This window comes from Miscanthus floridulus, chromosome 8 (genome assembly GCF_019320115.1).
Source record: "Miscanthus floridulus cultivar M001 chromosome 8, ASM1932011v1, whole genome shotgun sequence".
In the NCBI taxonomy this organism is placed as follows: domain Eukaryota; kingdom Viridiplantae; phylum Streptophyta; class Magnoliopsida; order Poales; family Poaceae; genus Miscanthus; species Miscanthus floridulus.
The window spans coordinates 96,589,724-96,615,450 of record NC_089587.1 but is presented as its reverse complement, the minus strand read 5'-3'; the positions used below and the strand labels follow the sequence as shown (position 1 = coordinate 96,615,450).

General features: G+C 50.6%; 2 protein-coding genes, 1 long non-coding RNA gene and 1 other non-coding gene across 4 annotated transcripts; 2 read left to right on the top strand and 2 right to left on the bottom strand.

The window, feature by feature from the left end:
* Positions 1-1,502: 1,502 nt before the first annotated feature.
* Positions 1,503-4,322, bottom strand: LOC136477043 (uncharacterized). The gene is made up of 2 exons (XR_010763853.1): positions 3,037-4,322; positions 1,503-2,573 (listed from the first exon to the last, which is right to left on the bottom strand). It is a non-coding gene; the product is annotated as an uncharacterized lncRNA (long non-coding RNA).
* An 805-nt stretch (positions 4,323-5,127) lies between these two features.
* Positions 5,128-5,565, top strand: LOC136469609 (auxin-responsive protein SAUR36-like). Its single transcript, XM_066467735.1, has one exon. The coding sequence runs from the start codon at positions 5,128-5,130 to the stop codon at positions 5,563-5,565; it is 438 nt and encodes a 145-aa protein (XP_066323832.1).
* Positions 5,566-7,536: 1,971 nt separating this feature from the next.
* LOC136478748 (U2 spliceosomal RNA) lies at positions 7,537-7,730 on the top strand. Its single transcript, XR_010764461.1, has one exon. It is a non-coding gene; the product is annotated as a U2 spliceosomal RNA (small nuclear RNA).
* Positions 7,731-9,103: 1,373 nt separating this feature from the next.
* LOC136473013 (cation/H(+) antiporter 15-like) lies at positions 9,104-12,172 on the bottom strand. Its single transcript, XM_066470712.1, has 3 exons — positions 11,761-12,172; positions 10,649-11,662; positions 9,104-10,542 (listed from the first exon to the last, which is right to left on the bottom strand). The coding sequence occupies exons 1-3, from the start codon at positions 11,941-11,943 to the stop codon at positions 9,283-9,285; spliced, it is 2,457 nt and encodes an 818-aa protein (XP_066326809.1). The 5' UTR covers positions 11,944-12,172; the 3' UTR covers positions 9,104-9,282.
* Positions 12,173-25,727: the final 13,555 nt, after the last annotated feature.

Genomic DNA, 25,727 nt, shown 5'->3' with positions numbered 1-25,727 from the left:
GGTGGCCGACTGTAGGAGGAGGTAGCGGTCGATGCAAGTGGGTTGGCCCGTAAACTCACATATAGGCTTAGTTTTGCGGCTCGTCGTGGGCAACCTGCTGAATAAATGAAGCAAAAGGATGCAGACAAAATAAATGAAGCAAAGCACACATACTCACCTACGAAAGGAATAAACCTGACCACGGCAATGTCGATATCTTTTCTTCAGAGAATGGCATGGATCTGTTGAAAGCCTGAAATACGCTCAGCAGAATGCCAGAATGTGATTTAACACCTTGAGTGGAGTCAGATATGTACATGAGGTAATCTTATTTCAACGTGAAAATATGTTTCTAAGGTTCTCCATACAAAACATAGATCACAGCATGTCAATTTCTAAAAGAAATTGACCAAATGAATTCAGACACCTCTCATAGCTGCAGCCTCGATGTAGTTGTAGAGGGCTATCAGGAATGGCCCAAAGAAACGAGGAAATGGGACACTAGAGATGCTGGGGACTAATTTGCTGGACCACAATACACAATGCCGATAAGAAATTGTCAAGCAAGTTGTTTCGGCCAACAAGCACTGTCCTAACTAAGTTTAATGTTGACAAAAGGATGTAGCCTATCGACATCTCCACTCTCCTTCCACAACCAACAAAGGAAGCTACTTCTTAAAACTCAAGACCCTACATGCTTCCATCATGTCTCTCGGCCAATGTACGGCTCTTGTGACATCAGCTGAGGAGGACTCACGAAACATCATACATAATCTTTTTAATGGTCTCTCTCCAACTGTTCCCTATCATAAATCTGCCCTTATGTTAACAAGCGCTGGGACTAAAATTGTTGCCAAGTGCTTACATTCAACGCGGAGCCACTGACTGCTACAACACAGATCCAATCATCCAACTACCAAGTCCCTACAATGCAGATCCAATCAGCCAAACAAGCACAAACGAACAGTGCGAAGGACGGCGGTGCACCTACATTTGGCCCAGCAACATCAGATTAATAACCACACTGCTCTCATTGTAGAGAACATCGAATTAAGTCTTGCTGCTTGCCAACTAGGCACATCAATAACTACTATGCAAAAGCCATGGGCTATTTTATTTTATTTTATTTTATTTTATTTCATTAAAACCACGACATATTTCTTGTCACCCCTATATATTTATTTATTCAACAAAATAATGACTATTGACTATCCTCGGTTCCCAAAATTATAGATAGACCTGTATTCTTAAACTGGTCATCTAGTAGCAAATAAGCAAAAGATACACTCTGGTCTAAGTGTCTAACCAGGAGCTTTACGCAAGAACTTTATATAGCGAGACTAGAAGCAAGGTAGAAAAACTGGCCAGGCAATTTGTACATTAGATATGAACATTTTTCAAGAAAATGTGTTGGCTAATTCGCAACCATTTTTTCTTGTTTCCGTTGCACTGAACACACTCGAAAAGGGACAAGATGGAATTCTGCAAATGCAAAATAATCTGCAAATAAAATCACATGGGGCAGAGGAATGTACATCTTTAATATTTAATCCTCATCGAACAACATAGGATTGGGTGAACTGAACCTGTACAACAGGGGTGAGTAAGTCAGTAATCATGTTTATATCTCAGAAAAAAAAAAGGCAAAATGGAAAAACTGGACCTTTTCGCGAAAAACTGGACCCAACAATTTGTACCATTGAGTCAAAATTAGGCCCACTCCAGTAGGCTGAAGAGATCGCATACCAAGCCAGTAAAGATGGCTCCACCATATGCAAAACTATGGTCCAGTGCATTGAATTTCCCAACCATAGATAGGAACATCTCACCAGGGAAGCTCGTGGGCTTGTCCCTTGCCAGCTTGCCATTTGTGATAGCTGATACCCTGAGACCAAGATGCAAACCCTCCCATGTTCTACAACATATGTGCCTGTATAAATACATGATCACTGAAACAAACCATCACCACACACAAATCGAACTGATTCTGATCATTTCATCGCAAAGACAGGAGTCTGTTTCCTTGATAGAAAGGCAAGTAGCCACCATGATCAGCTCCAAGAAACTAGCTCAACTGTCCAAGAAGTGGCAGGGAATGGGTGTGGTTGCTCGAAGAAGGGTCACAACAGTGGACAAGGATCCATCTTGCAGCAGCGTAGTTGCAGGGAAGGGCAACTGCGTTGTCTACTTCTGATGGGAAGCGGTTTGAGATCCCCCTCACTTACCTCCACACAAGAGTCTTTGCAGAGCTCCTCAAGCTGTCACAGGAAGAGTTTGGGTACACGAGTGATGAAATGATCACACTTCCTTGTGATACAGCTGTCATGGAGTATGTGTGATGTGTTTGCTGAGGAGAGAAGCCTCTGAAGATGTCGAGAAGGCACTCAGTTCCATAGTGATGCCTTGCCACCATCAAAGCAGAATGGTGCAACCATCCAGTGGATTTAACAACCAATTTGCTCTGTCTAGCTCCTGAAGATGAAGACACCAGGGCTTGGAGCTTGTTTTCTCTCCTTTTATTTTCTCCCATTCCATCTTTTTTGCCCAGCTGTACCATGGAGCACGGTTTTTGTGTAACGTTTTTCCATGGTATGCTGTGGTTGTACAAATGGAATGTAAAAATAATTACATCGTAATTAGAAAAGGAGGAATCAAACTTGCATTGAAATAAATACTGACTCCAGTTAACCAAAGATCTAGCGTAAGTCCTTTTTCTTGACTCAATTTATTAAAATCAACCAGACTCATCCTACCCAAAAATATGTTTACTGTAGCAGAACTTTCTTGACTCTAGTTATTTGAACCAAGCAGCACCATTCTAAGTCCTAACCAAATTTATATTTGCTGTAATAAATGTAAATCAGAGTTAACTAGTGGCAAGTCTTGTTTTTCTTGACTCAAGTTACTACATCCTAATGGATATAACAATACATAGTATTGGACTAGGACTATACCAATGGCTTAGTTGCCTTATTGTACAATTACAAAGAGTGAAATCCAATGCAACATTGTATAAATGAATATTTGTATGCAAGTTACAATGTGTGCGTGCATTACCTGTGCATACAATTCCAACATGTAAGTTGGTAGGTTTCCTGTGTTCTTGTACTGACCATTCTAACATATGATCCAGAGAAGCTAGCCATCTTGATCCCTTGATTATACTATTCCACTTGAGATTTACTGAAAAAACTCCTGAAATGTTGGAGAAAAGAATTATACATTACAGGATTAAAATATGTTATAAAATATCATCTGAAAACTCTAAAAAAAAGAATATACTTTTTTTCACATCACAAAAAGGGCATAGATGAGTTGAGAGCTGGAGTGGAGTTACGTATGCACGTGAGATAAGCTTATTTCAACGCAAAAATATTGTCATAACTCTACAACACTGGTCAAAGTACATACGATTTAGAAAAGAAATGGCCAAAATGTTATTCAGATAACTGAAGTCTTCTTGAAGAGACCTACAAGGAATGGCAGGAAGAAACAAAGGAAATTGAGGGCATGTGAGATGTTGTTGACTAACTGGGACACAGCATACAATGGAGATAAGAGATTGTCGAGCAAGTTAGTTGAACCATCCAGCACCGTCCTAACTGAATTAATGTTGCCAAAAGCATGTAGCCTATTGACATCTGCAGTTCTCCTTACACAACTAACAAAGGAGGCTACTTCTTGAAACTCAGGACCCTACATGTTTCCCTCATGTCTCTTGACCATTGTATAGCTCTCTCATCATCAGCTGAGGAAGGGCTCATGAAGCATCCTAGATAACCTTTTCAGTGGTCGTCCTTCAAAATGATTCTTTTTATAAATATGCCCTTATGTTCACAAGAGCTGGGACCGAGATGATTGCTGATTAGCTGAATGCTTATATGAACGCGTGGAGCCACTAGAACAGAATACCGATTCAATTATCCAACTACCAAGTCCCTACTATGGTCCCTGCAAGGACCGCAGCGCACCAAAATTTGGCCCAGAAATATTGGATTCATAATCGCATTGCCTTCAATGTAGCAAACACTGCATTAACAGATCCATGGCCTTGCAGCTTGCCAACTAGACACATCAATAACTACTGCGCAAATGCCATGAACCATTTTATTTTATTGAAACCACATGGACCTTTTTTCTGTCACCTATACATATTACCCAAAGCCATTATAATATCCTTATCCCCAACCTCACCCACAGGCCATCAGTTTTAAACTGGCCATATATATAGGCAGAAAATTAGCAAAAGATATGCTCTGGTCTAAGCAGGAGCTTTAAGCAAGAAGTTTATATAGCTAAATACTGGCCGGTAAAAATTCTACATAGAGGAGCCGGACGACGAAGCCTCAAAATCTAGATGTAAAGAAATTTCAAGAGTGTTTTAATTTTGCTGATTTGCAACCTTGGTATCTTGTTTCCATTATGTTGCAATTGCTGGAAAAGACAGGAGAAAATCAGCAAAGGCAGCATGAAATAGTTTCTGCAAATAAAATTGTAAATGGCAGAGAAATGTACCACATTTGAAATCTAATCCTCATCAAACAACACAGGATAGGGTGAATTGAACCTATATAACAAAGGGAACGTTAGTTATTATCACTTTTTCTTAAACGAGTTGTTATCACATTTAATATCTCAGAAAAGGCAAACTGGAAAAACTAGACCAAGCATTTTGTAACATTTGTTATGAACAGCTCTGGTGTTGAATAATAATCCCATGGGGGGAATATATAGGAGTACATTAGTGTATAGAAAAGGACTTTACTAATGTAAACATAAAACACTCTATAATCCTAACACCATTAAGTCAAAATTAGGCCCACCCCGGTAGGAAGAAACAATCACATACCAAGCCAGTAAAGATGGCTCCACCATGTGAGAAACAATGGTCCTGTGCTGCTGTGCATTGAATCTCCCAACAATTGATATGAACATCTCACCAAGGAAGCTCATGGGCTTGTCCCTTGCCAGCTTGGCATTTGGTAGCTGAGACCAAGATGCAAACCCTCACAAATCCTACCACATATGTGCCCTATAAATACACGATCACTGACACAAACCATCACCACGCACAAATCAGATCATTTCTCATCATTTCATCTCAAAGACAGGGGTTCATTTCCTTGTTAGGCAAAGGCAGGTAGCAACATGATCAGCTCCAAGAAGCTAGCTCAGTTGTCCAAGAAGATGCAGGGAATGGGTGCAGTTGGGAGAAGAAGGGTCACAGCAGTGAGAAAGGAAATCAACCCATCTTGCAGCAGCATAGTTGCAGGAAAGGGCAACTGCATCGTCTACTCTTCTGATGGGAAGCGGTTTGAGATCCCCCTTTCTTACCTCCACACGGCAGTCTTTGTAGAGCTCCTGAAGCTGTCACAGGAAGAGTTTGGGTTCACAAGTGATGGGAGGATCACACTGCCTTGCGATACAGCAGTGATGGAGTATGTGATGTGTTTGCTAAGGAGAGAAGCCTCTGAAGATGTTGAGAAGGCGCTCCTCAGTTCCATAGTGATGCCTTGCCACCACACAAGAAGGATGGTGCAACCACCCAATGGAGTGAACCAGCAATTTGCTGTGTGCAGCTCCTGAAGATGAAGATGAAGATGTCCAGGGCTTGGAGCTTGTTTCCTCTCTTTTTCCCTTCCATCTTTTTTTTCCCAGAAGTACCTTGGAGCACGGTTTTTGTGCAATGTTTTTCCAATGGTACACTGAGGATGTACAGATGGATGCATGTAAAGACAATCACACTGTGATTAGAAAAGAAGGAATCAAGGTTGCCATTGAGACAATAAAGTAGTGTTGATGTAGAACCTACCAAAGAAAATACTATGATGTTTGCACTGTAAAATCTGAGCTGGCAAATGGTCTAGTACTCTAGAATAACAGCTTTCCTTTTTCCTTAGCCCTCTACATGTAATGGCAACAGTAAATCAAAATATTTACATGGGGTACTACAGCGTGCAGAGTTCTAATCAGTAATTAAGAAATTTTGTTCAGATTCAGCTCCAGCACACGAAAACGCTAGCTGTCGAAAGATGGGCTGATTCAGTTTGCTGCTAGATAGTCCCAATTCCTAACACACGAAATTATTTCATACCGTAACACACTGCGCTAACTGCTGAATGTTCAGAAAGTAAATCGCAATCAGAAATAACTGATGGGGGATGCCTAATCTGACTTTATCTTACTAAATCTCGATTTCTAAAGAACTACACCCATGCGTGCAGATATCAGCTCATCATTCTAGAAGAGTAGTACTTGCACATGATCGACGCTTGCTGGGACAATGCGGATTGCGTAGACTCTTAAGGAAATGTGGGAACAATACCACTCAAAGCTTACAATGAAGGAGGGAGGGAGGGAGGGAGGGAAGGGCGCCCTCGCACCGGTATGCACAGCCGTAAAGACTCTTCGCCCTCCCCCATCCGCCCGCCCCTTCCCGCAGACGCCAATCGCCGGACGCCGCCGCCGCAGACGCCGCGTACCGTACGCCTCTTCCAAGTTCCAACGGTGCTCCAGGTCCGGGAATCTAACTTGGGCTGAAACAGAAATCGAAAATAACGGACGGTCCTTCCCGGATTCCTTGGTTAATGGGCCAGTCATATTAGGCGGCCCAATAGAGCCCGGGTACTTCTCTGTATCCTAGATTACAAACGCCTTTGCCATACTTAGTACCATCGTGAATGAACGGCACGTGAAACGGTAGAGGTGGATATAAAACCAAGGAAGACACAACAGAACCCGGGTAAAGATGGCAACGGGGCTCCGATACCCGATACCTAATGGGTATTTGATCCATTAGGGAACGGGGGTGGGATCATATCTTTACCCGCGGGCATCTAAATGGGCAAGAATCCATCCCCGACGGGTATAGCGGGTACGGGAACGTTCCCTGTTTACTCGTCCCCGTTACCCGTTGGGAAACCCGACTATTTGAGATGTCATGCGAGTATTAGGCCCAAAGAAGCTCAACATAGGTATTTTGGTCCAAATCTGAACAATCATATATATAGTCTGTGTGTTCTAAGAACCCTAGTTCAATTTTTCCTCACCATCTCCGCCAGCAGCACAAGCACGCCTGCCTCACGAGCGCTCGTGCTCCTCGCTTCCTCAGTTCGGTCTCTCTGCCACCTTTGCTCGTCCTCCTCGCAACCTCGCTCTTTTTCCTTGTTATCTCCGAGACTCCAACACTTATACCCGGGTGAAGAAGAAATATCTCCGATTGCAAAGCTGCGACCCTAAGTGTCCTTGTTTATCGGGTATGCAGTACCCGTCGGGTATCTGTTACCCGACCGATACCCGACGGGTACGGGGATAGGCAAGAATCTATACCCGAGACAGTTAATGGGGATGGGGACGGGATGAATTCTCCGTAGCGGGGAAGAGAACGTTCCGGCGATACCCGACGGGTATATCCCCGTTGCCATCCTTAAACCCGGGTACTTCTCTGTATCCTAGATTACAAACGCCTTTGCCATACTTAGTACCACATCGTGGATGAACGGCACGTGAAACGGTAGAGGTGGATATAAAACCAAGGAAGACGCAACAGAACAATTCATACCTTTCTTGGCCTTTTGGCTAAGATCAAGTGTAATATCTGTTCTTATCAGTTTAATATCTGATATGTGAGAACCGTCTCACAATGATATTAAATTTATTTTTTCTGGGGTGAAGCCTATTACGGTAGCTTGCTACTAGGGCTTCAAGTGTCGCTCTAGCGTTGCACTGTTGCTTGAGATGGCACACCCCAACCAAAGCAATGTAATTGTGATTGTGTCCCGTTTGATCTTGTTGTATGTTCTATTATATAGGTAGTTCATCAACTAAATAATCGATTGCAACTTGCTTGTCAGGTTCAGTGTTTAGGGAGCAGGGCTCCAGTTGTGTTTTCCAGAATCTGCATCAGAGTATTGTCTCAATCGGCAGATGGATCTTTCTACTTTCGGGTTGTTCAGAGTATGCTTGGATATCTATGATGTGCTATCAGTGTATATATATATGTGACACGACAATTAATCTTCAGCTCAAATGTCCACAATACAAAAGCCCAGTTATGTAGCATGTCCACTGCTCTCATACTGACCAGAAAGGGCATCCAGAAAAATCTAAAGTTTTCACAAACTGAAACTGCTCTGCTGCTGCTGGTGGATCTGGAAGATATATACGAGTATATAGCTAACGTGAAGGAAAGTTTTCAGATTGAATCAACTACATGTTTAATGTTCAATGTTTAATGATGTGATACAATGGTGTAAGATTTGGAGCATATATAACATGTAAGAATAAATACCTGATGAAGATTTGGAGTTGAGGTGAAGGGGGCATTCAATTGTGCAAGTGCAACAGGAACACGTCGGAAATAGGATGCCTAAGGTCTTACTGTCTTGGATCCTCTTGACTGTGTAGATGGTATAGCAACAAGAGTGCAAGTAATTTCAGTACAAAATTCAGTGGACGACGACAGGAGCAGAACTAGAACTCGCGTGATGTTGTGCTGCGTGCCATTGCGTGCGTCTCTGCTCTAGTAGGCCGACTTGGGTCTTATATGTGGGCCAAAAGTATGGGAATTTGATAGCGTCTCCAGTTTTCTGAAAGTGAACTAGCAGTTCATCAACTAAACAATCAACTGCCAATTCCAGTTTCGTGGATGCTTTTGATGCAGATGTTTTTTTTTAATTCAACACCGACTGATTGATATTTGATACTTGTCAGCTTCAGTGTTTAGGGAGCAGGCTAGTACATGTACAATTCGAATTCGTGGCGCTACTGTTTCCAAAATCTGCTTCAGGGAGTTCAGGTGGGGATCGAAGTTCGAAATAGTCTGCTAGGAAGGTCCAGTCACAACTGTAAGTCCTCCTAGGACGCTCATTAGAAGCGTCTCGTGTGTATGGTTAAACTCTTCTTCTTAATTACAATGATAAGCAAATCTTTTGCGTATTCGAGAAAAAAAAGTTGGGGATCATTCTGCTTGTATAATTCATTTCTGTTTGTCAGGGTTGTAGACAATTCCATATGTATTTACACATTTTCAGAATACGATTGGTGAAATATATGCTGTGCTATCAGAGTTCAGAATATGATTTGGATATCTATGATGTGCTACCAATAATTGTCAGATCAACCGTTCAGCTTCAAGCCCTGAAGCTGAAGGAAACTGTTTTCATACAAATGTCCACAATACAAAAAGTCCAATTCTGTAGGATATCCACTACTCTGAATGGGCAACCGAAGAAGATCCATTTTCCTACTCCAGAAATCTAAGTATACACAAGCTGTTCTGCTGCTGTCCTGTGAAATCTGACTTCATTGGCATGGCGGCGGGATCGCCACCGTGTGCTGCTGCATGACGAGCACGGAGCCCATCTCCAGCGACTCGTTGGACGCCAGGATCTCTCCCACGGGCCCTATCTCGCTGCCGCCCTCCGACCACCGCTCCAGCCCGGCCATGAGCTCCACCGGCTGCCGCCCGCCCCGCCCCAGCACCACCAGCGAGAACATCCCGGCCATCCCTTCCAGCGTCTCCACCACGTCCGTTGGGCTCTCCACCACCTTCTCCACGTACATGGCCAGCTCCCGCGACGCGTAGTTCTCGTAGAACCGCCACAGGAACCGCTCGTCCACGTCGCCCTCCTGGAACGGCACGTCCAGCTTGTCGCCGCCGGCCTCCTCCGCGGCGGCGGCGCGGGAGGTGGAGGACGTCACGGTGTCGTACGTGCTGCGCTTCACGAACCGGAACACCGTCAGCCCGATGGCCGGGTGCTCCGCGAGCCGGCACGCGAACGACACCGCCTCGCGGTCGTCGGGCCCGCCCAGGAACACGGCCGCGATCACGTGCGTCACCGTCCGGTCGCTGCACGGGTGCACCAGTGTCCTCCCGGTCTCCGGGGCGATGCCGATGGGCGTCTGGAAGCTGGTGCCGCTGCACCGGTACGGGCGGTCAACGAGGAGCCCCACGGTGCAGGGCGCCCGCTCCAGCACGTCGTGGTTCAGCTTCCACCGCTCCTCGAGGCGGCACGCCATCTTGCCGTCGAACCGCTGCTCCTTGTAGCAGGGGAGGAGCAGCAGACCGGCGTGCGCTTCCTCCGCGCCGCGGCACGCGACGGCCGCGTCCCGAGACGCGCCGAGGCTCACCACGTCGATCTGGCGGAAGAAGATGCCCGTCGTCTTGGAGAACACGTCGACCACCATGTTCATCTGCGTCACGGGATCGGGGCCGCCTTTCCCCTCGGCGGCTTCGTCGCCCCGCACCTGCTGGTGGTACGGCGTCCGGGCGGATCGGTCGCGGGGGGGCTCGAAGAAATGGAGGACTGGGACGGCCGGCTGCTCCTGGGGCGTGATCACCAGGAGCTCCACCAGGCTTAGGACGCCGGGCGCGGCGTGCGCGCTGTGGGCGCAGACGAGCATGCGCAGCTCCTGCTCTGCGCCCAGCGATTCCATGGCCTGGTGCCTGGTCCTGTACTCCTCCTTTTCCCTGCGCAGAACCGCGGCGGCGGCTGGCCCGGCGATGACGGTGCTGATCAGGTTGCCGATGATCATCGCGTACAGCGCCTGCTCCGCCCACACCTGCATCGGCCGATCGACCACCACGATTAGATAGATATAACCGTGCTAGCTCGCCTGGTATACGGATATGGAGCATGATTATACTAGGACAGTACTAGCTACCAACCCCTTCCGATTTGGCGAACTTCATGTTCATGGTGTCAACGTGTCCCTTGACGTTGAGCAGGACGCTGTAGCGGAGCGCGTCGGAGATTGGGATGTTGAGGTACGTGGATGCGGACGCGGCGCCGATGGCCTTGGCCACCAGGCCGAGCAGCGTCAGGAGCAGGCCGGGCACGATGATGGCGCCGGACATGGAGTTGTAGTCGAGCCTCATCCCGATGGTGGCGAAGTAGAAAGGCAGGACAAAGCCGTTGACGGGGGGCACAAGCGCGTCGGCGACGGACCGCGCGGCGGGGCCTTCCCTCGGGAACGCCATCCCCAGCGCGAGGCTGGTCGGCATCCCGTCGAACCCCAGCAGCTGCTGGATGTTGCTGATGAACCAGATGCCGAAGAGTATGGCCACCAGGTGGCGGGTCCTGACGTGGTGCTGTCCGACGTTACGCTGGTTGATGCGCGTCACGATGGGGCGCACCTGCCACACGGCGACGCCTGCCACGGCGAGCGCCAGGAAGCCCTTCTTGATCTGGGGCGAGGAGTGGTACAGGTCCTGGCTCTTCTCCTTGGCCAGCGCCGTGGACGACAGGACGGCGTCGCCGACGACGCAGATGAGGTTCGTGATGATGGCCGCGGCGACGAGGAGCCGCCCGTTCTCCGTCACCGTGAGGTTGAGCTCATCGGCGACGCGCGCGACGGTGATGGACGAGGTGTTGGTGATCGCGAGCATGAGGGTGGCGGCGAGCAGCTCGGGCGTCTTCACAGGGGAGTGCATCATGCTGCCGTACATCCCCGTGGACACGATGGCGGCCACGAGCAGGCTGGCGGCCACGGTCGCGTAGGCTAGGGCGACGCACCGGCGCGTGGCGTTCCGCAGTGCGGCGAGGTCCAGGTCGAGGCCGACGAGGAACATGTACACGACGCGCGCCGCGCAGATGTAGCCGCCGTACATGTCCTCGACGTCGTCCACGTCCACGTGCAGGATGGCGTTGCGCAGGCCCATGCCGCCCACAGCAACGCCGGCCTGAAATTAAAACAGATCGCGGCCATGGCAGCAGTTTCAGATGGAGCATCCAGGAAGTTAACCGCAGATCGACACTCTGGAGACACGCGCGTACGTACGAGGATCTGAGAGACTGCGCTGGGCTGGTTGTAGCGTCGGAGGAAGAGGTGGATGAACTTGGCGAGGAAGATGACGGCGAGCGCTTGGATGATAACGAGGAACAGCATGTCGAGGGCGACGCCGGGGACGCGCGTGGTCACCAAGGGGTCGATCTGCGGGCAAATGTTGAAAGATCTAGCCATTGTGCAGCCCCGGCAGTCGGCCGCCGCCGCCGAGGGCCCCGATCGAGTGCTAGATAGCTCAGCTTGCTCCGGAATGGAACTTCTCCGCCAGTAGGTACGGCGATCGGCAAGCAGGCTCGTCTCCTCAGGCAGGCAGTCGTCTAAACGGATTCAACTCCGGGCGTACTGCGGCGAGCGAGCATGCAGCGGTCTTGCATGCGGTAGTTTGGTTCTGGGCATTTTCCGTCCATATTGGAGGGACGGCCATGACTTTCGTGGCCGTGGCCCGGAAGACGCTCTGAAATAGCCGAATAGGCAACCACCGGCGCTTGCTTGCTTGCGTGTCACCTGAATTGAACGGTGTCGAGAATGTCTATATCACACTTCGTTTTTTTTTTTTCAACTAACACACGATTTTGTACAACATCACAGAATACATAATAGAATATTACACAATACATAATAGAACATCACATAATACATAATAGAACATCAGAGCGTCTATTAGTCAGGTATTATTCGTGTGTTTTTTGGCCAATTAGCACCCGAATTCGTAGAACATCACTTGTGCACCATGCGAACATCGCGAAAAACATCATAGAAGTATCATAGAACATCACATGTATACTATACGAACATCACATGTATACTTCAGAAAAATTCGTGTGTGAGATGGATGTAAAACGCATGGGTGTTGTTTAGCATTCCTGTTTTCAAATGCTTTGATTCTTTTTTTTCGAGGATGCAACACTTTGATTTGGGCACCTTAATTATTATTTTTGTGCATTTTTGTTTGATGGGCTTTTATTTAGGAAGGATTTCGTTTTTCCCCTAATTAGTTAACTTATAAGGTTACACAGACATATGCACCTCCATATCTGGAGTTGGTGTCGCCTACAAGGGCTTCTCCGGCTCATATAAACATATACTCCATTTGTTTCAAATTATAAGTTAACTTAGATTTTTTAGGTACATAGTTTATATTATAAATTACGATTACACTTTGTCTAAATGCATAGTTTTACTATGTAACTAAAAAACCTAGAATAACTTATAATTTATAACGGATGGAGTAGTAAAAAAGAGTATTCCTCCAATGGTTTGTCTCTAGCATATTGCTTAAACTATGTGGGTCAAGCATATACAATTTTTAACGGTCCATCATCTCTTGCGCATGAATAAAGCAGGGATCCAACTTCTCACAATACATTCTCTATCTGAACTGCTTTTGAAGAAGAGAGTGGCGGAACAAGAAGTTTTAATTAGAGGGCGGCTAAACATGGTCGAACCCCCGCGAACTCGTTGGCCAGATGGTGGTGCCAAGGACATGTCCCACATGTTAATCGTGAAGTCGTTAGTCTGGGCATGGTGGGTCACTTGTGTGTCAAGGAGGTCCTGCAGCAGGTTAGTGACCTTTGGAGAATGTGGCCTAGACTGAGTGCATGTCCGTACTATTTATTGCATTGCGTTAGGGGGGGCATGGCCCCTGCTGGCCACACTCGGTTCTGCCACTGAGAAGAGATATCACATCTTCCACCTTCTGTCGGGTACCTTAGAACGGGGTACCCCGAGCGAACATCAAAGGGGTCGCTTAAGTCCCATCAAAAAACCAAGCTAGAAGGTAAGTCGTGGGCCCCTCACCCACCGCGACCAGGCCCACCAAGCCCTCCTCCTCGCCTCGAGCCTCGCGTAGGAGGTCTTGGCGTCCTGACGCAATCTCCGCCTCGCGCGAGGCTCTCCACGGGAGGCCTCGGTAGGGGACACGATCTCCGTCTCGTGCGAGGCTCCCCATGGAAGGCCTCGGCAGGAGGTGCATTTTCCGTGTCGCGCGAGGCCTCTCGCGGAAGGCCTCGGCAAGGAGCCCGATCTCCGTCTCGTGCGAGGCCTCATTCTCCGTGTCGCTCGAGGCCGGTTCGTCCGCGACCCGTCGCCCCCCAGCCTCGGCCGACCCTCCCGACAGCACGTCATGTCTCATTAATACTTCAACCACTCCCGCAATCTCAGCCGGACGATGGCTCGATGCCACAGAATGACCGACGAGACCTGAGGTCACATCAACGCCATACCAGCTGGGACAGGGCACGGCGGGGATTACCGGCCACCGTGTTCTGACGCTGTGCCCACGATCAGCGCCCACACTACACTGTGTCCCGCGATCCTCGCCTCGAAAACAACATCGCATAGATAACTTGGCCCAGGTCATCACCGCCTCCAAGCCGACGCACCGGATCAGCCGCCCACTCGAGGCCTCGGCACTGTACACCAAGGTCTCGGCTATCTTGGGGTTCGTGCCTGCCGAGACCCCCCCACTGCGGTGCGGCCTCGACGCCGATCAAGCCTCGACCTCGCGCACAGTTCGTCCACAGTGATTTGCACGTCCTCCGCCACACCCACTCCGAGCTAATCCCGGGGCTCCCACGACGCACAGGATCGGATGGGACTACCACGCTGCCCTAGTGCTCCAAGGACGGACCACTCCGATGACCACGCCGCCATAGGAACAGGCACAGGGCTCGGACATGCCGCCCCTGTTGGCACGACGCCGTGTAGTTAGCATATGTACTGTCCTTGTCCTCCCTTCAGCTATAAAAGGAGAGGACTTGGACCACTTAGAAAGGGGGGACAGAGGAGAACACCTTGTAACACACACGACACCTGAGAGCAGCGCCTTAAGCGGCCCATACGACACCCTGCCGAGACCTAGGACCAGCTCCCTCTCTCACCTAGCTTGTAACCCCCTACTACAAGCACCTCGGTGCAAGGAATACAAGATCGATCTCTCAAACTGGACATAGGGCAACGATTGCCCGAACCAGTATAAACCTTGTGTCTCTTTGCATCACCATCCGGAATCGGGAGCACGCAGTTCAAATTCACTAGTTGGTTGAGGACCCCCCGGTCCAAAACACCGACACCTTCCCTTATTATTTATGGAGACACCTGCACGAGGGCCGAGTTTCCTTCGTCTAAGAGCGGCGTCGGCTGCTCCATGGCATCGGTCTCCTCGGCGTCGACCACCTCCCATGCCCGGGAAGTATCGTCGGAGGAGATCGGATAGACCTCTGCCTCCCGGGCGCTCTCTCGCAACAACGGCGGGCCCTGAACCAAGGGCGCCACCGAGGCCTCCACCGCCTGCATCTCCGCCTCCTGGACAGATAGCCTTGCCGCCATCACGATGGCCTTGGTGATCTCGGGGGCTCCGGCCTCTGCAATTATGGCCTCGGCGGTCTCGGGGGCTTCGGCCTCCGCCATCGTGGCCTCGGCAGACGCAGAGGCACCGACCGTGGCCACTGCGGTCTCGGCGGTCGTGGGCGCCGTGGCCTCCATCGCCTCAGCCTTGGAGACCCTAGGGGCCTCGGCAACCAAGGGCATGCCGGCCCCATCTGACTCGTGAGTCTCGCCCCCACGAGGCGGAAGCGCTCCCTCCCTCGTCTATGTAGGGGCCGCCTCGGCAACCCCTCCTTGGGCGGCTGGCCCCTTTGGGTCGACCCTCGCCGACGCCGCGCCGCGTTGGATAGCGGCTTGTGCCTCCGGCACCCAGTGGGCGGAGGAGTCGGGGCTCGCCTTAAGCGCCTTAAGGGGAGCCAAGGGGAGCTCGTCCGCAGGCCGCTTCCGACTAAGGAAAAATAACCTATAGGGTCAGCGCGAGACCAAAAAGGCGAACGGAATGCACCGTGACCCCCGCCAAAAATACACTAACCTTGAACGGGGCGGCAACCGTTTCGCCATGACGAACCTCGTCCGCACGGCGGAGGCGGCGGCAGAGGCGTCGCCTCCGTATCCATCGGCGTCGGTCGGTCCTTAATGGACCCCGGCACCCCTTCGGTCCTTTATGGGGGCGGTGGCGCCATCTCCACCGCCACTCGCTCCACCACGGCCGCCGAGCTCACCGAGCTGATGGCGCGTTTGCCCAACGCCCGCGCCTCGGGCGTGTCGGCCTCGGCCCCAGAGCGGGCAACCACCGGCCCCGGGTCCGCTTCTCCTCCCCCTCCCGGGAGTGCCGGGCTACTGGCCAGTGCCCCGAGCACCACCTCCACTACGTCAAGAAGGTGGTCCAGGGGACCTCGCCCCGCCTCGCCCCCGTCATCCCCGTCCGAGGCCTCCATCGACAGTGACGTCGATGGGGATTCCTCCAGCGGGAGACCCTCCTTCCTTTGTTGACGGCGGCGCTTATCCAACTCCTCACGCGCGAGGAGTTGCTTCATGCATTTCGCCGCCTTGGCGTCTTTCCATTTTTTCTGCGCGTTGGCGTGCGCGCGGTTGATCGCCCGCCGCCTCGCGTCCTCAAGAACGGGCAGAGGAGAGGAGCGCACATCCCTCATCCCCTACAGGAATGATGGACATACATAAGGAAACAAGGGGTAAGAGGAGATTGAGGAGGCTCGGAGGCTACAGCGGCGCATGACTTACCAGCGAGAGGAACCCCCACGATGGCCGCATCGCGATAGGGGTCAAGTTGCCGCCCCTCAGCTTCATCTCGACCATCTCCCCCACTCAACGAAGAATCTCCTCATCGGAAAGGGCAGAGGAGGACATCCGGGTGCCCTCAATAGGCTCACCCGGCTTCATCTCGAACAGCCGCCGGTGTCGTGCCATCAGCAGCAGCACCCTCCGGTGGTGGAAGGCGGCCACGACCATAGCCACGGTAAGACCGTGGCCCCACAGCCTCGCCAACCCATCCAGAAGCGGCTGCAGCTTAGGCTGGTCATCCTTCGGGACACCGTACTTCCATCTCTCCGGGCAACTCTCCACAATTCGCCCAGTGTAAGGGGGAAGTCCTCCGTCGTTGTTGCAGAGGTAGAACCAACTCGTGTACCATCGGCGATTGGAGGACGTGAGTTGGGCTAGGATATAGAGGTGTAGGTGGTCCTAACGCACTTGGAGAGTGCAGCCGCCGGCCCTCGTCGCCTTCCTCTTACCCGACGTGCCCGTCGGCTTGGTAGTATGCCCTGCCCGGAATAGGTGGAGCCATAACTCCCAATGGGGAGCAATCCCAAAATACCCCTCACAGATGGCAACGAAGATAGCCGCCTGAGCGATGGAATTGGGATTGAAGTTGTGGAGCTCCACGCCGTAGTAGTGCAGGAGCGCCCGCATGAACCGGTCCGCTAAGACGCCGAGGCCGCGCTCGTGGAAGGAGACAAAGCTCACGACATAGCCATCATGAGGCCTTAGCTCTGGCTCACCGTACGGAGCAATCCACTCTGGCCTAGTGGGGTCTGTCACCGAGCGAAGGAGTCCACCGTCGACAAGCGACTGAAGCATCTCCTCGGTGATGTCCGACGGGTCCCAGGGGTCTACCTCGACAATGATGATGTCGCCAGCCATGGGTGCGATGGAGGAATCGGGTGCGACGGTGAGTTTTTTCTCTCTCTCCCACGCTCTCACTTTTTTCTCGCTTTCTCCCTAGGCTTGCTCTTCTCTCCTCTTCTTCCCAGCACCTGCTGCTCTAGCGACGGCTCGACAGAGGCTGTGCTGATACAGGCAAGGTAAGACGAGGAGGGGCGAGACTCTTTGGGTATTTATGCAGGGAGGAGGCGAAACGAACGGGCGACGAAATCAGGGAGGTTTTCCCCCTGATCCGGCGCGGTTAACCATGAGCCGATTTCACCAGCCCACGCGCCCACGTCTCCTGCATTAAATGCGAGGATAGTTACATTCCATCCACCACGTCACGCTCAGCCACTACGGCAGCAGGCATCGTTTCGACTCCCCATGAAACCGCCTCAAAAGGCGTGCCGCCCATGCCGAGCCAATAGGGAAGATATTCCCTACGGCCTATTCCTTTCGTATGAAGGAACCGGGCTCTGAACCTATTACGATCCAGGGGTTCGAAGGCTAGGCCCCAAAGGGTTTCGACAGCCGCCCCAGGATAACAGAGTTAGGGATGACCGTGGGCGAGCCCATACGGGGCCGAGGCCCAAGCAAGCGAAACGCTTGGGACGCCCAAAGTCGTGTCCGAGACCGGAGGAAAGTCTCCGAATGGGATCCCACCGTAGGGAGGCACTGAGCCACCGAGGTCCAGTGAACGGCCTTGACACCCACTAGAGAAATCCTCTGGTACTCTTGGAGTGTGTCTCTGGACCGCTAGCCGTCCTCTAGCGAATGGGGTACGGGCCTCCACTCGGACTACCCGATAACAGCTCACCGGAAGTGCCACCGCTCGTGCCCACTGAGGGTAGCGAGGCACATTCCACCCCTCCTTCTGAGTAAAAAGGAAGCGTGAGGGTTGCACAAAAAGTCAGGGGAACCCCCGATGGCCTTCTCATTCTATGCAGAGGCTAGGGGGCTCTTCCTGCAACCTTACCGAGACCCAGCAACCCCGGCTCGCACTCAAAGGGGCTCGGCAAAACAAATCCTCCTTCCGAGCGAAAAGGAAGCATGAGGGTCGTACAAAAAGACAGGAGAGCTCCTAATGATCCTCTCACCCTGTGCAGAGGCTAGGGGGCTCTTCCTGCAAATATGCCAAGACCCCACAACTCGGGCTCGCGCCCAAAAGGGGCCTCGGCAAACAAACCCTCACGCGCGAGGGGCGTATAAAAAGTTAGGGGAACTCCCAACGGCCCTCTCGCTCCACGCAGAGGCTAGGGGCTCTTCCTGCAACCTTGTCGAGACCAGAATGGGCTCGGCAAACAAACTCTCCGTCCAAACAAAAAGGATATGTGAGGGTCGGATAAAAAAGTCAAGGGACCCCCGACCACCCTCTTGCTCCAGGCGGAGGCTCGGGGGCTCCTCTTGCACCCAAGACCAAGACAAATGGTCCAAGCCCACGCTAGAGGTTTCATTACAAAACACGATAAAGGGCACCGAGCCCATTACGGTCTAGGGGTTCGAAGGCTGGGCCTCCAAGAGGTTTCGACAGCCGCCCCAGGGCAACAGAGTTAGGGATGACTTCGGGGTGAGCCTACGAATGGCCCAGGCCTGAGCGAACAGTCGCTTGAGGCGTCCTAAGTCATGTCCGAGACCGACAGGGAAGTATCCGAATGGGATCCCATCGTAGGGAGGCACCGAGCCACCGAGGCCCAGCAAACGGCCTCGGCACCCACTAGAGAAACCCTTTGGTACTCTTGGAGTGCGTCTCTGGACCGATAGCCGTCCCCTAGCGAACGAGGTATGGGCCTCCACTCGGACTCACCGGAAGTGTCCATGCTCGTGCCCATCGAGGGTAGCCTGGCACATTCCACCCCTCCTTCCAAGTGAAAGGAAGCGTGAGGGTCATACCCAAAGTCAGGGGGAACCCTGACGAACCTCTCGCTCTATGCGGAGGCTGGAGGGCTTTTTCTGCAGCCTCGTCGAGACCCCCGCAACCCGAACTTGCGCTTACGGGCTCGACAAATGCGATAAGAACTACTTGTTCAAACATGAAAATAAAAAGCCCTTGGAGGTGTAACTCCACTCCTCCAGGGCCTCGGGGGCTACACCTGGCGGGTGCGCTCGCACGCACCCACCAGAACCTCGAGAAACAAAACCCAATTCCTACGGGAGCGGGTATGAATCAAGCCTCAGCAAACCCTCAGGGAGAGTGCACGCACTCCCCCAGAGGCTCAGGGCTACTATCGGGTACCTTAGAATGGGGTACCCTGAGTGAACATCAAAGGGGTCGCTTAAGTTCCATAAAAAACAAAGCTAGAAGGTAAGCCGTGGACCCCTCACCCATCGTGACCAGGCCCACCAAGCCCTCCTCCTCGCCTCGAGCCTCGCGCAGGAGGTCTTGGCGTCCTGATGCAATCTCCGCCTCGTACGAGGCTCTCCATGGGAGGCCTCGGCAGGGGACACGATCTTCGTCTCGTGCGAGGCTCCCCACGGAAGGCCTCAGCAGGAGGTGCATTTTCCGTGTCGCGCGAGGCCTCTTGCGGAAGGCCTTGGCAAGGAGCCCGATCTCTGTCTCACGCGAGGCCTCATTCTCCGTATCGCTCGAGGCCGGTTCGTCCATGACCCGTCGCCCCCCAGCCTCGGCCGACCCTCCCGACAGCACGTCATGTCTCATTAATACTTCAACCACTCCCACAATCTCAGCCGGACAATGGCTCGACGCCACAGAATGGCCGATGGGACCTGAGGTCACATCAACGCCATACCAACTGGGACAGGGCACGGCGGGGATTACCGGCCACTGTGTTCTGACGCTGTGCCCACGATCAGCGCCCACACTACACTGTGTCTCGTGATCCCCGCCTCAAAAACAACATCGCACAGACAACTTGCCCTGGGTCATCACCGCCTCCAAGCCGACACACCGGATCAGCCACCCACTCGAGGCCTCAGCACTGTACACCAAGGTCTCGGCTATCTTGGGGTTTGTGCCTACCGAGACCCCCCCACTGCGGTGCGGCCTCGACGCCGATCAAGCCTCGGCCTCGCGCACAGTTCGTCCACAGTGATTTGCACGTCCTCCGCCGCACCCACTCCGAGGTAATCCCGGGGCTCCCACGATGCATAGGATCGGATGGGACTACCATGCCGCCCCAGTGCTCTAAGGACGGACCACTCCGACGACCACGCCGCCACAGGAATAGGCACAGGGCTCGGACATGCCGCCCCTATTGGCACGACACCGTGTAGTTAGCACATGTACTGTCCTTGTCCTCCCTTCAGCTATAAAAGGAGAGGACTTGGGCCACTTAGAAAGGGGGGATAGAGGAGAACACCTTGTAACACACACACACACACACGCACATTCCAGTTGCCTAAGAGCAGCGCCTCAAGCGGCCCATACGACACCCTGCCGAGACCTGGGACCAGCTCCCTCTCTCACCTAGCTTGTAACCCCCTACTACAAGCACCTCGGTGCAAGGAATACAAGATCGATCTCTCAGACTGGACGTAGGGCAACGATTGCCCGAACCAGTATAAACCTTGTGTCTCTTTGCATCACCATCTAGAATCGGGAGCACGCAGTTCAAATTCACTAGTTGGTTGAGGACCCCCCGGTCCGAAACACCGACACCTTCCCTCATTATTTATGGAGACACCCTCACTCCTAAGAGGTGGTTCTCCATTGAAAATAGGGAACAACTATGTATGTCAATTTATAGGTGACGTGGAAGTGAGAGAAATCTAAAAAAATAATATGCTAGTGACCAACACCTCGCTAGTCTAATTGCATGGGCCCTGACACTGGCCCACATGCAAGCTACTACCCCAATCGCTTTCCTCATCTCATGCTTGCATTTGTCGAACACCCACTTTTGATTTCCCCTCCACTCGTCACCAGGAGCGAATCGAAGAGGACGGTAGCCAACGATTTGGGGTAGGACCATGATGCAGGGAAGAGAAGGAGGTGGGCAGTATCACATCACCTTCTAACGAAGGAGAAGAGTGCAACTAGGATGAGCCACCAATTCTAGTGTCATGGGCTTGTGGCTATTAGACATGAGCTCGAAGCCAAATGACATCAATGAGGACAAGGTGGCTAGGGAGGAGAAGGGCTAGGTAGCAACGTGAATGGCTATGGAAGAGGAGGCAGTGATGAGATGTCAGAGAGGGGAAGAATGATGCGGTGATGACATATTGGTGTTGTGGCAGAGGCTGCGGTGACATTGGGCAGTGTCTCAGGAGTTGAGGAAGATAAGGCCAATAAGTTTGGGGAGGTGATTTTCTATAATATTAATAAGTTTGTTTTTGCAAAAAAAAAATTGTCTAAATCAAAATTTGTAAAACTATACTACTACCGTCGATTGAAGTGATGGCAAGTACATGCTGCTAATTAAGCTAGCGAAATTTTGGTTACCACCCATTTGAATTGGTGGAATTTCTTTTTTGTACAGGCTCATCTTAAAAAATAATAACTGTTAAATATGAACTCAAATGAAAATAAAATTATATGAAAAATATAGAGAAAAAAGAGACCTACAACATAGTTTTTCCTTTGTTTGGATACCTAACAAAATTGCTACAATATTCAGATCTGTATTTGTTGATTTGAGCATTAAATTGACTATTTAGGTTTTAAAATGCCTTTAAACGAAAATATTGTAAACTACAAAATTTATTATGTCTCTTTGCTCAAGTGTACTCATCCCATACACATCTAATGGCAGTGGCGATGGGAAAAAATGGTATGACTAACAGATGAATTGGTTGGGCTAGCAGCTAAGCTAGAAGGGCCGAAAGACTCTTGGCCCATTTTGTAGCTTTGCAATTGCAGGGCAGTGCAGATGGAAGTGGTCAGGTGGAGGGTCTATCTTAGCCAAGCATCCAAATTCTAATTCACCTAAGATACGTAAGGGTCCGATTGGTTGCTCGCATTGCGGTAGCCAGCATAAGAGTCTAGTATTAGATATCTAATCCAGCATAGTCTTATGCTTCAAAGCAGTGTTTGGTTGTCTTGCGTTTCAATTTTGCACAGCATAAACACACTGTTTGGTTGCCCGCATTAGACGTTGGAATGCATAATCGCCTATGTTTGGTTGATTGCATAACATGTATATGGCCATCTATTCTTGTGATATCAGTAACGTTACCCTTTCACCATTTCACGACCGTACCATCTCCTAGCTCTTCCTCTCGCAGTCTCTCGCTCACCGAATCTCTCTGACTCTACATGAGATCCTCCAATTCATGAATCATCCCTGTGTTCTCCTACGCTACATCAGAGAGCCTTGGACCGACTCGAGCTATCTACTAGACTACTAGTGCTGACTAACCTAGCCAAGCCACTTTCGTTTGCTTCTTCACCTGCAATCAAGGCAGTAGTTAAAAAGACTGCCTTTTCTTCTTTTCCCCCTGTCTAAAGGAGGTTTGGTTTCGGTTATTCAGATCAGTAGTAGTAATAGGAGTATTTGCAGAGCAACGATGGTTGGTCTGGTCGTGAGTCTCACGACTTCATCCTCTGCTGAGCTGCTGAGCTGTGCCTGTTCCATGGACTACCTTGGACCACCCTCCTCGACATCTTCAAGGCTACTCTTCCTCGGTGGCCTATGTGTGTTGGCGGCGTGTTGCTCCACGTGCTTCCATGCGGCAGGGGCGGCGACGGTGTGCTCCTCGGCGGCCCATGCGGTGACGGCGATGTCGTGGTGGCAGCGTGCTCCTCCACGTGCTCCCATGGGTGGGGGCGGCGACGGCGTGCTCCTGTGCGGCGGGGGCAGCGACGGCGTGCTCCCATGTGGCAGCGGCATGCTCTTCAGCAGCCCCTGCGCGAAGGCGGCGTGCAGGTCAGTCGTTGGCACGAGCTAAGAGAAGGGGCGTGGGGGCACTGCACAGCGGGTGCAGGCGCTTGCACAACGGCTGCAAGGAATGGAACGTGGCCTGCAGAGCGGGTGCTGGGGCTACTTGCATAGCTGGATACGCCAATTTTGAACGTATAACAGGATGCAATTCTAGGTTTTTTTTGACCGAAAATACTGTGGAGGAGATCCCCACAGTGCAGGACTTTTAATTAATTTTTAAAACAAGGGTACATAGTTTACTTACATGCAGCTTAACTGAAAGCATCTAACCAAACACAGAAGGATGATCTTAGATCATCCTTGAAACGAATAGACTGAAGATTACATTGGTTTATGAAATTCGACAGCCATAAGCTCGGGGTTGGATCTCTTCTCTGAAACACTTTGTCGTTACGAACCTTCCATAGCTCCCACGCTGCTATCAGAGTTGCCTCTGTGAAGAAGGGAATGGTATGAGCTTCATGAGCTTGTGTATACCTGTCCAGCAGCGATAGCGATACATCCCAATCTATCTGAATGGTTGCCCATCACTCCTTTGCGAATTGGCATTCAAAGAAAAGGTGATCAAGAGTCTCCTCTTCTCTAGCATCACACATGACACACATGGCGTCACCTTGGATATTGAGATGTCTTCTTCATAGAATAGTTTTGGTATTGAGCCAATCAACTAAAACCAACCAAGCAAAAAATTTCACTCGTGGAGTACACCTGGATCTCCAGACGATCTTGTAGGCTGGGTGTGCATCAAGATTGTTGAACACCTGTGAGTAGAAGCGACGAGCTATGTAGGTGTTCCCCTAGGTTGGGACCCAATGATCTGCTGTCTCCTCATCATATGGTTGATCTTCCAAATGAGCTTGTAGCATCTCAAGTTCTTCACAGGCTTGCTGCGAGAGGGGTAGGAAAAAGATAGTGTCCAAATCATCTACTTCCATAATTTCCATGACAGATGCATCTTCATTTCTAGCAAATGAGGCCAATCTTGGGTATGTCTGAGATAGCACTGAGTCTGTCCAGATATCATCCCAGAAACAAACAGAAGCACCATTGCCTAATTCACATTTGGCAATACCCCTAAAAATGATGTTGAGCCTGAGCACATCCTTCCACCAAAAGGATCCGACTTCTCTAGCAGCATGTGGGACTTTATGGGTATAGTATTTGCTCCATATTAGCTGAACCCATGGGAGATTTGCTTTGTTGTAGAATTTACTTAAATGCTTCATGAGCAGGGCGTCATTATGCAATCTCAAGTTTAGGACACCAAGTCCCCCCTTTTCTTTCGGCATCATGACAGTTTCCCAAGCTACCAAATTGCCACCCTTCTTTCTATTAGCGTCATTACCACGCCATAGACATTGCTTTCTTGCGCGGTCAATATTATCAATGACTCCTTTAGGCAGTTTGACTATGCACATTGCATACGTGGTGATAGGTGTAATAGCTGAATTCAGCATCTGTAGCCTCCCTGAATAAGATAACCAGGTCGAGCAAGCCGAGAGCCTCCTCTCCACTCTATCCATCATCGGTGTGAGGTCCTCCATGCGCAGTTTAGTTGCACCCATAGGGAGTCCAAGATATGTGAATGGCATAGAGCCAATATCACATCCAAAAGTACTAGCAAGGTGCTGCAGCTTTTCCTAGGAGACATTGATGGGGTACATGTGTGACTTTCTGTAGTTGACATGCAGTCCAGTCGAGGCTGCAAAGCTATGGAGCAATGCTTTGAGGAAGAATAACTGACTGGCATCAGCTTGTAGAAGAAGTAGAGTATCATCCGCATACTGAACAATCAGGAAATCACTCATAGGTTGGGGGATTGGTACAGTAAGTTGGTTCATAGATGCAGCTCGGTTGATCAAAACTTGCAGAAGTTCAGCTGCTAGCACAAATAAGAGCAGTGACAGTGGGTCACCCTGGCGGACACCTCTCTTACACTTGAAATATTTCCCTGGTACTCCATTTAACAAGACTGTAGAAGACCCCGTTGATAAAATTGCATGGACCCAAGTAAGCCATCTTTCTGGGAAGCCTAAATGTCTCATGACTTGAATGATTGTCGAGTGCTCCACTGTATCGAATGCCTTCTCGAAGTCTAGCTTGAGTATAATTATCTCACGTTTGGATTGTTGGCACTTATGAATGTACTCATAACTCTAGGCTAGACAATCTTGGATTGTGCAAGAGCGAATGAATCCATACTGGTTTTGGTGTACAACTTGTAGAATGACTGATTGTAACCTCTCAGCTAAAACTTTGGTGATTACCTTCAGGGAAATGTTCATGAGTGAAATAGGCCTGAAATCGTTAACTGTTTCTAGGCTGTTCTTCTTGGGCACCAAAGTGATGAAAGACTTATTTATGCTCTCTAGGTTGACTAAGCTTAAAGAGAAACCTGTGCACAAGAGATAGAAGTCATTCTTAACAATGTTCCAACACTTCTTGAGGAATAATCCATTAAAACCATCCGGGCCAGGAGCTTTGTCATTGGGCATATGCTTGACTACTAAATCAACCTCTATAGGTAGGATTGTTGCTGCTATATTCTCCAGCCCTTCTACTGGTGTGATAATGCTAGCAAGATCAAAGAGCATGGTGGGGGAGGAAGTAGTGCCCATTCGATTTCTGTAAGAAGTC

Coding starts and splice junctions, on each gene's coding strand:
- LOC136469609 (XM_066467735.1), top strand. CDS start 5,128: ATGATCAGCTCCAAGAAGCTAGCTCAGTTGTCCAAGAAGATGCAGGGA.
- LOC136473013 (XM_066470712.1), bottom strand. CDS start 11,943: ATGGCTAGATCTTTCAACATTTGCCCGCAGATCGACCCCTTGGTGACC. Junction 11,663..11,760: donor GCGCAGTCTCTCAGATCCTC/GTACGTACGCGC, acceptor TTTTAATTTCAG/GCCGGCGTTGCTGTGGGCGG. Junction 10,543..10,648: donor AGTTCGCCAAATCGGAAGGG/GTTGGTAGCTAG, acceptor CGGCCGATGCAG/GTGTGGGCGGAGCAGGCGCT.